Raw genomic sequence first — 14,009 nt, 5'->3', positions numbered from 1 at the left:
TCCATACAGAGGGTTGGGGGGAATATAAATATATAGATAGATAGATGTATATACATACAGTATTTGCAACAGTATCACAAATTGCTGAAGAACACATGCTCTAATTTAGTTATCAATATTTTTGATCTCAGTATTCCTTGACACTCAAAAAATATTTAAGCCCCCCAAGTAGCTTTTGTAGAGTATATATTATCTTGTTTGCCTATTAGAAATTCAACCTGAGGCTTAAAAAATGAAGAAGTACATATTCGGTTAGCTGAAGCCATCAAAACAGTAATTAAGAAAATGTCATTTAGCCTCTGAAAAATCTGTTGAGCATCTTTCTAAAAGTACATATTAATAGTTCCAAATGTGAAATTACAAATTTTTATTTTCAGGGAATGATATTCTACACATGAATAGTTGTAATTTATATATATAAATCAGTCCCAAATAAGGAGTATGTGTGTATCAGTCTCATGAGACTGGGCTAATTCTACTTGTATTAGTCATAATCATCTTCCTCATCTTCCTCTTCCTCAGTTTCTTCATTCTCCTCTGTTGAATTTGCTGCTGCTTCTTGTGCAGCCCTGAAAGCCTGCTCTTCTTCCACAGTAGGATCATCCATTTCCGTAATTTCTGGTCCACTGGGGTACTCTTGATAAACAGGTGGTGGAACTGGAGGTGTATAGCTGTCTGGACTATATTTATGACCCCAGCCTATGTAGAAATTTTCAAACTTTCTGTAAGTTAAAAATAAAATGTAGATCATATATAAGTTTTCAGTAAGAAAAACTTATGCTTTTCTAAAGAATAAAGTACTTAAGAGTATCATAGCCCCATAATGTTAAAACAGTACAGTATATTTAAAATGCATTAGAGATGAACTATCCCTAAATGATTCTTCTACCACAGGGAGCTGTGCGTGTGTGCTCCGTTGTGTCCGACTCTTTGCGACCCCGTGTACCGTAGCCCGCCAGGTTCCTTTCTGTCCATGGGATTTCCCAGGCAAGAATACTGGAGCTGGTTGCCATAACCTCTTCCAGGGGATCTTCCTGACCCAGGGATTGAACCCACATCTCTCACGTCTCCTGCATTGGCAGGTGGATTCTTTACCACGCACAACCTGGGAAGCCCACAGCGGGTTACTATGACCCCAACTGCTCAACCTGGTTCAGAAAACATAGGGCCAGACTCTCAAAATGAACCCTATACCTGGACTGGACCACAGCCTTTGATCTTTTAATTATTTTCAGAAAAACAAAACAACTAAGTTAAAGGTTGCATACATTCCTTAGTGTAAGGAAGAATTAAGTTGCCAATCTAGCAAACTTGGCTGCATGAGGCTTTGGGCTTGTGGTTAGAAACCTATGCTTGATTTTTCAGGTCCAACCTTGGGCGATCACAAAAGCTTTCCCTGGTAGACCTCATGGAGAAAAGTGCTCTCTCCGCAACAGACTTGGTGCAGAGCCAGTGCACTGCCGTCTCAGAGGAGTTGTGGGCAAGGACTCTGGCCCCTCTGGCCTGTCATGCTCTTGATAGAATTGTATTTTTGGCCCAGGTGCCTTTATTCCCAAGCCTCTTCATCTGGGGCCTTCAGCAGAAGTCTTCAGGCCCCTCTGCCAAGGCCTCCTAATGGGGGTTGAGTAAGAGAAGAGGAGATCTTATAGATGCTTTCCCCTGCTCTGACTCAGTACCCAGTAGTTTTTTTGTTTTGTTCTTGATTTTTGGCATTATGGCACGTGGGATCTTAGTTCCTCAACCAGGAATTGAATCTGCATCCTCTGGAGTGGCAGCTCAGAGTCTTAACCACTGAACCACCAGGCAGGTCCCCCTCCCCAGTACTTTTTCCTAGCCCTCCCCACCTTCCTCTGGTCGCAGGTCCATAAAACTGCAAAAGCCTTATGTTGAGGACTTCCTTGTCAGTGGGGTGCCCTCACATCTGTGCTGACCCATCTGACCTTCCACCAGTGCGCTGTTCCACGTGGGCAAATGGAATGAGGCGGCGGACAGCGAGTAGAATCAGTGCTTCAACTTGCTTATGCCGTCACAGCAAGTGATTAACGGCTTGAAAACACTTTCATTTTTGGCTTGTTGATCTCATAGCTACTCTGACATTTGACCACTCAGTTCTCCAGCTCAGCCAAGTTCCTGACCCTAGGTTATTAAGTAAGAAATGGAAGCATAAGACAAATGGAAGTATGTGCTCTGGGTGACAGATGTTGACTATCCTCTTATCCTAATTCTCTCGAAAGTGATGGCCTAAATCATACATATTTTAAATTATCTTTTCTCAAGATACCTAACAAAAATGATAAGACTCAATTTGACACTGCTTAGAATTACCTCCATGAAACGATTATCAATTACTCAAATAACCAGAATAAAACGCAGAATAAAAAACATTTTAGCTCCATTAATTGGATAATTCAGATGAAAACACAGAAGTCTGAATTGCTCTAATGTTCTGAATTTGATGCTTTGTTGCATAAGATGGATGTTGTTTGAATTCATCTTATGCCATTACAGACTTGACATGCCAAAGAAGAGTGAAAACAGTAGTAACTTCACATTCCAGTGATAACTTATAATTTCTAGAAGTTAAATCATCAAAATAACAGCCTTACAAGTGGGCACATACTTACTTGCCATTGGAAAAGGCATATGCCCCAGGCCAAAGGTTGGATCTAAGGACGGCAATCGCATATTGAGGAATGAGATTTGAGGATAACCGTGTTGTCCAAGGCGATGTATTCTGAATCTCTGTAAACCAAAGAGAAATTCCAAATAGATTTAACTCCTAAATAGACAAGCATATACTGTGTAACAGAAAAGCTATATTTATAAACCTTAAAACACACACACACTTGACATAGAAAAGTTAAAACATCTGTTTAACATAGAATCAGGAGGATATTATTTGAACATTGTGGAACAATGAAATTTGAAAAAAATGTGTGTTTATATATATTTGTCTTGTGTTTATATATGTGTGTACATTTGAACAACAGAGAAAATAAGTTTTACCAAGGGAGAGGAGGCCTGTGTGGTAGAGGGAAAAATATGTGATGACCAAGTCAGTATTATGAAAGAGAGCTAGGGTTTGGAGCATGAACACTCCAAAACTGAACAGGAAGAAAAGAAGAATATGAGAACAAGAGTATATTGGAAAAAAAAATAGTACTTCATGATATTTTACTCTATGTCATGTGTTTATGATCTATAGAATGCAAAACAAGTATATAAAAAAAAAAGATAACTGTCAGCATTTCTAGTAAGAGAGCCAACTTATGTTTGCCCTCTGCAATACACTCCTGCAACCTCTGTCTTTACTCCCACCATTAACTACAGTGTGTGTGTGTTTGTGTGTGTAAAGGTTTCCCCCACTATCCAAAAGTAGAGCGTTCCTATGAAACCTTTTGTAAGCCAAAATGACATAGAGCAAAGAAGCAATTACCTTAGGACACACCTTGCTAATAGATTGCCAAGATAAACTGAGATAAAGCACAGAAGCTCCAAACACAATGCAAAGCTATGACAACTTGATGCTGAGTGTAGTTCCTGGGGAAGGAGCTTGGAGGTGCCCCTCTGACAGCCTGAAGTGTGTGCTGCCCTATAACTGCTCACTGCAAAAATGCTGAACATTACTTTTGTTTTGCCTTTTTATTTTTTTAATTTCTATCAGTGAAAATTGGTACTAATGTAGTTCTCTCATAAAAGCAAAGTGCTGTAAAGTGATTTTTTGAAAAGCCAGAAATACCTGTGTATATATTCATATATGGGTTTCCCTCATAGCTCAGTCAGTAAAGAATCAGCCTGCAATGTAGGAGACCCCAGTTTGATGCCTGGGTCAGGAAGATCCCCTGCAGGAAGGCATGGCTACCCACTCCAGTATTCTTGCCTGGAGAATCCTCATGGTCAGAGGAGCCTGGTGGGCAGCAGTCCAAAGGGGCACAAAGAGTCGGACACGACTGAGCAACTTAGCATGCAGCATGTCACCATGCCAAGATCTTATGTTATTTGGACTATATTCCCCACACTCTACATTTCATAGCCATGAGTGATTTATCTTGTAACTAGAAATCTGTCTCTCCTAATCTCCCTCACCTAATTCTCTCATCCCCCCACAATATAGTATTTTCTAATTAAGGCATGTACATTTTTTAGATATTATGTTATTGTACATTTAATAGACTGTAGTAAAGTGTAAACATAATTTTTATGTGCACTGGGAAACCAAAAAGTTGACTCATTTTACTATAATATTCACATTTTCTGCAGTGGTCTGGAATCTGTCTTACAATGTCTCCAAGGTATGCTCGTAAATGGGCTTCCCTGGTGGCTCAGAGGGTAAAGCGTCTGCCTGCAATGAGGGAGACCGGGGTTCGATTCTTGGGTCAGGAAGGTCCCCCGGAGAAGGAAATGGCAACCCACTCAAGTACTCTTGCCTGAAAAATCCCATGGACAGAGGAGCCTGGTGGGCTACAGTCCATGGGGTTGCAAAGAGTCGGACATGACTGAGCGACTTCACTTTTACTTCCATGCTCGTATATACACATGTACATATTTATGTATTCCTGTGTACACACACACACACACACACACACACACATATATATATACACACATATATGGACACACATATATATGTAGCATATGTAAAGTTACCTAAATCTTCAGAGATTGGTGTCAAGAGTGGAGGCCCCACTTCCTGTTCTGTGTCGTCAGGCTCTTCTCCTTTTTCTTCTTCTTTTTCTTCATCTTCTTCTTCCTCTTCCTCCTCACTTTTTTGTATGGGGTTGAACCAATTACAGCGACCCTAGGCAAAAATACTGCAAGATCTAGTGGTCTAATGAGGACCTTAAAATGCCAGAATATTCCTTTGGATTGAAATAATTTATCTGCATGGTGTTCCACTGTGTGGCATATTGACCATTCATTCATTCAATGTATATTTACCAAATGCTATTTTGATCTATGTTATTTCAAGCAAAATATTGTTACAGGGTATTTATATATTAAAATTATTCAAACCTTAGTGAAAAAGGTAATAATGCATTTTACTAATTTATACGATGGTAAGGTACTATTATTATTAATAGCAACAATGTGATAATAAGATTAGGTATGGAGTTTTGAGGTTATAATTTCTCATTTAATTAACTCATCTAGAAATACTTAAGAATATCTCTTATCTACATCAAAGTATAGTGAAGATATTCTACCTGCCAATGAGACCGTTTACCGGATTTTTTAAGAGTGTGGATTCTGGATTCATTCTGCTCATTCACATCTGAAACTTATTAGATCTGTTTCCCTTGTGACATTTCCTAAACTTTCTGCCTTAGTTTCCTCATCCATACAATAAGGAAATTAGTCTTTTATACAAGTGTGAGTTTTAAATGAGCTACTATATATAAAGTGCTATTAAAAACTGGCAGAATAGGTTCTATGTAACTACTATATGACACTTTACTTGTTTTTGTTAAAATCTTTTATTGTTCATGCAAAAAAATTTCCTTGGCTAATAAGAATGGAATAAAAGAACTCTTCCCAAAATTAATGTACCCATTTATATTTAATATATAAAAATAATTTCACAACACACCTAAACCTAAATTCTTCCATAACTTGCCAAATACTCCATGTGTGTTTAGTCACTCAGTTGTGTCCGACTTTTAGCAACCCCGTGGTCTGTAGCCCACGAGGCTCCTCTGTCCATGGGGATTCTCCAGGCAAGAATATTGGAGTGGGTTGCCATGCCCTCCTCCAGGGCATCTTCCCAACTCAGGGATCAAATCCAGGTCTCCCGCATTACAGGCAGATTCTTTACCATCTAAGCCACAAGGGAAGCCCAAATAAAATAAAGCCCATTTTACTTCCATTTGGAAATAAAATCTGTTTGAAGATCCTGGGTCTAAATGACTTGGCAATTATATACTACTTTGTGTTTAGATTTTTTAATTGTCTCTGTCTTTGTCTACAGTCTGAAGGCCTTTGTCTTGAATATACTGTGTGCATTATAGACAGAATTTAATACATATTTACTGACTAGCTGATAGGCTGAGAATTGCAAAACCCCTACCTGAGGCAGGATATGCTGTACATGATGAACCCAATTGGATAGGGATTCCACTAGATCAATCACTTGGATGCCTTCAAAATCAGGGTTTTCTTCAAAGCTATCTCGCCCACTTTCTATTTCTTCTTCCTCTTCTTCTTCTTCACCAAAATGATAGAATCCTAGTGGGCTGACATGGGTCCCTGCTGAAATTCTGGCAATTTGTGCACGTAAGTAATTACTCTCATTTCCTGGGAAGGGTGGGTAGCTTATAATGGGGGTATCCAATCGCCCAGTGAAAAACTTTTTGATTTTCCTTGCAATAACGATTTGTGCAGGTGTCACTGCTGGTAACTTCACCCATGGTCTTCCTGGTTCATTGCAAACAAAATAGACGTATTTGTTGGCACCTGTTCTGCTTTCTTCTTTTGGAATAGCCTGTGGGGCCTTGTAAAAGGGCCTTGGTAATTCATCTTCATCGTCTTCATCAGCTTCACTATCTCCGTTGTCCCTCTCTTCAGGTACGTCTTCCTCTTCCACCTCCTCTTCATCTTCTCCCTCACGGAATTCCACTTCAGCTACAATATAATTCATTTCCAGACCTAAGATCTTGCCCCAGAAACGACATTTTTGGATTGGGTGGGTGTCAGTAAGCTGCTTGAGGGCAAGAAATATGCGGTAAGTCTCATCTGTGCCCAAACCAACTCCAGCTTGTTCAAAATAAAAAGCTGATTCCATAATGTTTGGAAGAGCGTGTTCTGCCTAGGAATACAAGCATTGTGATTAATATTTTATCCATAAGAGAACTGCTTGCAACCCGAAGACTTAATGCAATCCCTATTTCATAGAACTAGAACAATTAATACTAAAATTTATTTGGAGCTACAAAAGACCCAGAATAGACCAAGTAATCCAGAGGGGGAAAAAAAATTTGGAGGTATAACCCTCCCAGACTTCAGACAATACTATAAATGCTACTATAATCAAAACAGCATGGTACTGGCACAAAAATAGACATATAGATCAATGAAACAGAATAGAGCACCTAGAAATAAACCTGTGTACCTGTGGTCAATTAATCTACAACAAGGGAGGCAAGAACAGTGTACAGTGGAGAAAGGACAATCTCTTCCACAAGTGGTTTTGGGAAAGCTGGACAGCTACATACAAATAAGTGAAATTAGAACATTCCCTCACACCATCTACAAAAATAAACTCAAAATGGCTTAACAACCTAATTATGAGCCATGACACCATAAAACTCCTAGAACAGAACATAGGCAAAACATTCTTGGACATAAATCATAGCAATATTTTCTTAGATCAGTCTCCCAAGGCAAAAGAAATAAAAGCAAAAATAACAAATGTTTGATCCCCACATGCTGTTTGTCCCCAGACTTGTCAATGCTATATACAGCTCCATAACCAAGTGTTTTGAGTAAGATATTTTTAGAAAAGATCAGCTAATGTCAAATCCTTGACACCTATCACTTGTCCCTTCTGACTCTTCTATATCTCACTGTGTCATTTGTGTCTCCTTATGAAGGCTACAGAGCTCTAGAGGGTTTGTGTGTGTGTTTACTAAGTTGCTTCAGTCATGCCCAACTCTTTGTGACCCTGTGGACTGTAGCCCTCCAGGCTCCTCTTACCATGGGATTCTCCAGGGAAGAATATTGGAGTGGGTTGCCATGCCCTCCTCTAAGGGATCTTTCCGACCTAGATATCTAACTCGCGTCTCTAACTCACTGGCAGGCAGGTTCTTTACCATGAGTTCCATGTGGTATATCCCTACCCCTCCTATCTTTCCTTGACTGAACTCTGTGTCCTTTTTTGAACTTATCTTACCCCAAACATCATATTTGTAAGTATGTAGACTTACAAATAGTTTTAAATAGCCTAACACTAATGGAACATAGAAGCTCAGTAGATGTACAGTATAAATTACTCAGTAGAATAAATTGCAAATATGCAGGCATTAAGAAACAAAGCAGATACTGATTTGAAATATTTGAAGGTAAAATTTCTGTAATACAGCTGATTTCATTCTTGAATGATAGCTTTTAATCTCTGTCAACTTTCTCGGTAAATATTTTCAACAATTTATCTTTGGGGATTAAAAGAAATCTTTTATTTCTCTGCTATTATGTCTCATTGATATACATACTGTCAAGTTACAATATGAAGAAGTAGCCTTGGAAGAAAATGCAAATGACATTAGAAGCTATTTTAATTTTTCCAGTAAATTAAAGGGGAAAATATGCATCTTGATTTAAAACCAAATTTTAAATTTGTGCCATTTATTCATTCATTCAACAATACTTAATAAAAAACAGCTATGCACTCGGGCTGTCCCAGGCACTTTGGAAATATAAAAGATGAAGAAACCATTTTCACTGATACCAAGGAATTTAGCCCCACAAACATAAAATAGCTAAATCTGTGAAATACTAAAACACAATGTGAAAACATAAGAAACTCTAACCAAGGAAATGAGTGGTATGAAATGAGGTTGCAAATACTATTTAGTAAGCTATAAAAAGGCAGTGGGTATGAATTTAAAGCCACACCCCATTCACCTCAAAAAAACCGTTAAGATTGACCTATTCAATTTTACAGAGTGACTTACTATTTCATCTTCCAGTTCTTGGTCAGCTCCTTCTAAATTTCCCTGAAGAAAAAGAGTTTTCTGCTTCTCTGCCATTTCATAGGTTGGAAGCATCTCATTCTCATTTTGGAGTGTATCTAATTTTTTACTAAAATGTTCCATCTTGACATCTTGGCTAATATTTTCAATGATGTCCACAGCATTTTCAGGACGCTTATCTAAGACCTTGGTCAGCATTTCAGAAAGATGATCATATCTACCCGAAAAGAGAAAATTCCAGATAATATCCCTGTCTAAAGCATTTGAAGAAATATTTTATACATATTCAGTGGGTTTTTAGGAAACTTCAACAACCTAAAGACTTGAGAGATTTACCATTGTCAAGAATAACTTATCCTAGAACTTTTTAAGAAATTCCTTCAATATGATATGAATATTTAACTTAATAAAGAAAAACATGTTACAGCAAGATACATGTTCTACATCAGCTACAATTTTTACTTTTTATTTCAGATCAAAATCTCTCAGTTATATATTTAAAAGTGACTAAGCTTATTTTTCATTCTTTTAACATAACTTCTTTTCCATCCCCCTTTCCTACCCCTCATCAAATCCAACTTGATTTTTAAATCCAGCTGACTCTTTTAAGATCAATTCTCTTTTCACATTTCCTAAGCCAGTTATATACTTCAGTGTTTTTAGAAATGTTTTACAAGACATACATTTCATATTGCAATCCTAACCCACCCCACACAAACAAATGGAGAGCAAAATGTCATCTGATGTTCTCACATTTATTAAAATGTGATGCACTCTAATATTTTTTGTCCTTTTCTGTTAAAACCACTGCTGTAGCTTTTTATTTCATAACTGAGTTAGTGAAGCTGCCTCTAATCTCTCTATTGATTCATTAATTAATCTCTAATCTCTCATTAATTCATTACATTTTACACATAACTGCTAGGAGGTGCTTTTTAAGATACCAGTTTTTCAACGTGAAATTTACTACTGAAGAACCCAAAATGCCTGTCAAACTGCTCTCAGGCGAGATAGAAATTCCTCTGTCCAGTGTGAGGACTTGCATAAATTACCTCTCTAGTGGATAAGCACTATATCTCTCCACTTTCATTTCTAACAATTAGTTCAGTTAGAATGTCTGCCCAGCAAGGTAGATGTCTGTCCAGCATCTTGTTGCTGTCTGACTTGAGAGCCTTTGCTTGTGGTGTCCTATACATATTTTTCTCAAGAAATGATTTAAAATACACTTAATCTTCAAAGCCTTACCACTCAGGTTATTCCTGAAACTGTTCTTCCTCAGTGTGGACTGGGCCTTTCTAAGATCACTGATACACTGTGGTGTGATTGTGTACATTACATATTTCTCATTCAGCAACTGCAGTAGGTTCTTCCAGGGTTGAAATTAGGTTTTTGCTTGTTGTTTTAATATATCTCTTTCCTTATCATAGTGAAACAAAATGGATGTTCAATAAATTCCTACTGTCTTTACCCTGCCCTAGTTATTTAATTCTTTCTTTAATATCTGTATTTGTCTAATGGATCTTAAGAATGTCAAAGGAAAATAGGTAAATTATATGCACAACAAATGTGAAGGACAGTTTGCAAATATTATATATGAAGAATATCTTCTTCTTTCTCCAAAAATTGCTATTTTTATAAATGAACAGAAATGTTATGACTGGCAGAAAAGAAGGAAGCAGCTTTTTATTCCACAAAATGAGAACCAATTTTGTATTTTAGTCAAAATTGTCTTAACTTCAATAAAAAATAGCTTTCATGGTTGTTAAATAAGAGCTGTGTATAAGATATGGAGTTTAGTTCATCTTCAATGAGCCACTTTTAACTACAGGCTATAAAGCACTTAGAAAGTAATAGTGAATATTATGGACGGAATTCATTTACCACCTCAGAGACTTAGCATTTGGACACTAAATTAAATTTAGCTATTTAAGCAATGTCAGTTATAAAATAATTCAGTAAAAGAAAATTTCCCATTTTATGTTTTGTATTCAGTTTTAAATTGTGAACTTTCAAGTATTTATAATGAGCTTTTTTGACATTTTATCAAAGTTTGTAAATTCTTGCTTGTTATTTAACCCAGGGAATTGTGACAAGAAGTTTATATCAGCAATTCAAGTAGAATCCAGCAAATCACATACCTGAAGTTTAAGTAAATTATAGTTAAAGACAGTAATTTATAAATAATATTTTAATTTGGGTTTTGTGAAGACTTCTCACATTATATATTAACTGATATCTTATTCTTCAGACTTTAAGATTATACTTCATATTTTTAAAAGCCAAGTAATAGTTACAAGCTTTTGCCACATACGTATATTGAATGGCATTCATTTAATGTTTGCTGACTAATCAGTAGGCATCTCAGCAAATTGTTTTGAGGATTGTTGTCATTGTTTAGTCACTAAGTTGTGTTCAACTCTGTTTCGACCCCATGGTCTGTAGCCCGCTAGGCTCCTTCTGTCCATGGGATTTACCAGACAAGAATACTGGAGTGGGTTGCCATTTCCTTCTCCAGGAGATCCCAACCCAGGAATTGAACCTGCATCTCCTGCATTGCCAGGGGAGTTGTTTACCGCTGAATCACCAAGGAAGCCCCCATGTTGAGAATTAACTAGATTTAAAAGGTCTAGACTGTGTCTCCTGTACTGCCATTAATTAATTAATTAATTAATTCTTTAGTCAGTAAATAGCTGATAACACTGTGCTAGGTATTAAATATATGCTGCTGCTGCTGTCGCTTCAGTCGTGTCGGACTCTGTGCGACCCCATAGACGGCAGCCCACGAGGCTCCCCCGTCCCTGGGATTCTCCAGGCAAGAACACTGGAGTGGGTTGCCATTTCCTTCTCCAATGCATGAAAGTAAAAAGTGAAAGTGAAGGCGCTCAGCCATGTCCAACTCTTAGCGACCCCATGGACTGCAGCCTACCAGGCTCCTCCATCCATGGGATTTTCCAGGCAAGAGTACTGGAGTGGGTTGCCATTGCCTTCTCCGAGGCATTAAATATATAGTGGCGTTCAAAAATCAAATGGTCCCTGTACTCTGGGGACCTGCACTTTAGTGGGAGAGTCAAACATTAAATATAAGTCTGTAAGTCTCTATACAATTATAAATGACCTTAAGTACTATGAAGCAAAGAGCAGGCAGTTATAATAGAGTTCTATGGAAGCTGATTCCTAAGATGTGAAGACAGCCAGCAAAAACTAAGAAGGACTTAGGGAAGAAGCCATCTGGGCCAAGGTAGCAACACTAGAACTGACGAGGCCATGTGGCTGAAGCAGAGTGATGGAGGAAAGGTAAGAGTCAGAGGGTGTTGTACCCAGAGAAATGTTGAGCAAATTAATTTTTCCATGACTTAGTCCCCTCATTTAAAAAGCAAGCGGATTATATTAGATGTTTTCTCAAGTCCCTTCTGGCCCTGTAATTTTGTTGACCCTATGATTATGTAATCCTGGAAGCAAGAACCTCTAGAAATCTGGACTCAATGATGAGATCTGAATCTTAGCTATAATAGGATGGTCAGAAAATTTCTGGGTCATTGGTTATTTTAAAAGAGATCTGGATAAAATGGCATGTACTTGGGTGGCCTGTATAGCAAGGAATTCTCCTGATTTGCCTCAGACTGAGAAGTTTCTCAGGATGCCATGCTTAGTTGGGACAGTCCCAGGTGAAGCAGGTAATTTATCCCTCCAGCACTGGCCTGGGTAGGGACTTGAAACCACATCATACAAGCACTGAAAATGCTTAGATTTTGGTAGACAGTCCTTTTAAAAAAGCATCCTGGAGAGATACTTTATGGTTTCTTTCAAATCCCAGATTCCATAATTCCTAGATTTTATTTCTGTGTATCTAAGGACCTTTAAAGAAGCTAAAAGAAACTCCACCAGTGACCTGTCTTGAGTCCTACAATACAAAGAGTTATGAAGTCACTCTCTCACTAATTCAGACTTTTCAGATATATTTTCATTCACCCACAGAAGCACATCCTCACACAAAGATAATCATACCCCTCCCTTTGCCAAATTTTCCTCTCTCTTTTCCTCCAAGACTTACAGATTTAAGCCCGACTTGCTACTGGTCTTCAGTAGGTAAGCCTTAGTATTCTGAATGGCAATCTCAAGCATGCTGGGGGCCACTTGAGAAGCCCCAGACTCAGGCTGATCTAGATGACAGTTACTGTCTGAGTCATCTTCTTGAAAAATGTCAAATCTCAGCTCTTTCTGTTTAGAGGTGTGGTCGCTCACATCCCTCAGTTCATACAGGGGATATTTAGTTTGCTGAGATTGATGAAACGTGTTTCCCTTTGATTGACATGTTTGATGAGGAGTTGATCCACCTTTATCAGATAATTGTTCCAAATGGCCAAAATGAGGTGTCTCCGCTTCAGAAATAACACTAGTGGTCTTGTCTGACTGCCATGGTGCCATAAAGTCCCGCCTGGCCAGAGCCAGGGGAGAAAGAGTGGAAGGGAGCTCCTGAAATGCGGAAGATGGAAATGATGGGCGTAGTCCTACGAGGTCATCCACAGGTCGATCCGGCGTTCTGGTTCCAGAGAGGGGCATCCTAGGAGGGCTGCTCCTGGGCTGGAGTCCAGTTTCTGGCCCCTGCTCCAACTCTAGGGCCTCGGATAATCCAAGCTCAGGAGCTTGGGAAGTAGTTACCGTTTCTTCCCACGGCCGCCCTGTTTCCACAAGTTCTTGGTGTTCTATTTTTTGGTTGACGGGGATGGAATCTTCCATGGAAGGAGTTAAGAGAAAAAAAAAGTTTTGGATGAAGAGGGCGTGCAGATATGGAAGGCAGCAACGCAGGGCACTGGCTTTGCTTAGGTTTGCTAGGCGATATCTGGGTCCTAGTTGCTCTGCAAGTCGCAGCGTCATGTCTCCATAGCAACCCCAGGCTGGGTTCCCCTAAGACAAACAACGCACGCCTGTTGCCAGGAGTCTAGGGAGGAGGCCGAGAAGGATGAAAATCCTGGGTTTGTGATTTGGTGGAGCCTCTGCTCCTCCAGTAGCTCAGCCAATCTAATCTGCCCTCCATCAGGCCCGCCTGGAAACCTGAGAACTGGGCCGACGCAGAGGAGGAGCCCCGGGAGAATTTTCAGGGTCTGATACTAATATTTTTATTCAAGTTGAGCGTTGAGGGAGGAGTTTTACATTAATGGGGGCGGGAGAGAATGCGTTTACAGAGCTTGTGTGTGTTTGAGAGAGAGAGAGTGTGTGTGTGTGTAACGAAGAAGAGACTGACGGGGGTCAGGGCGAGGTGAAGACCTTGGAAATCTGGAGGTTCAGGTGACAAGGAGACTACAGTGTGCAGAACATCAGAGTCCA

The 14,009-nt window shown here is 39.0% G+C and overlaps 1 protein-coding gene across 1 annotated transcript; it reads right to left on the bottom strand.

Moving 5' to 3' along the window:
* Positions 1-352: 352 nt before the first annotated feature.
* On the bottom strand, positions 353-13,646 carry RSPH4A (radial spoke head component 4A). The gene is made up of 6 exons (XM_006050612.4): positions 12,736-13,646; positions 8,667-8,901; positions 6,065-6,802; positions 4,648-4,798; positions 2,625-2,742; positions 353-722 (listed from the first exon to the last, which is right to left on the bottom strand). Exons 1-6 carry the CDS (start codon positions 13,557-13,559, stop codon positions 485-487), a joined length of 2,304 nt encoding a protein of 767 aa, XP_006050674.3. The 5' UTR covers positions 13,560-13,646; the 3' UTR covers positions 353-484.
* Between the last annotated feature and the right edge of the window lie 363 nt (positions 13,647-14,009).

This window comes from Bubalus bubalis, chromosome 10 (genome assembly GCF_019923935.1).
Source record: "Bubalus bubalis isolate 160015118507 breed Murrah chromosome 10, NDDB_SH_1, whole genome shotgun sequence".
Taxonomy (NCBI): domain Eukaryota; kingdom Metazoa; phylum Chordata; class Mammalia; order Artiodactyla; family Bovidae; genus Bubalus; species Bubalus bubalis.
The sequence above is the reverse complement of the archived record's forward strand: the minus strand, read 5'-3'. Positions and strand labels throughout refer to the sequence as shown.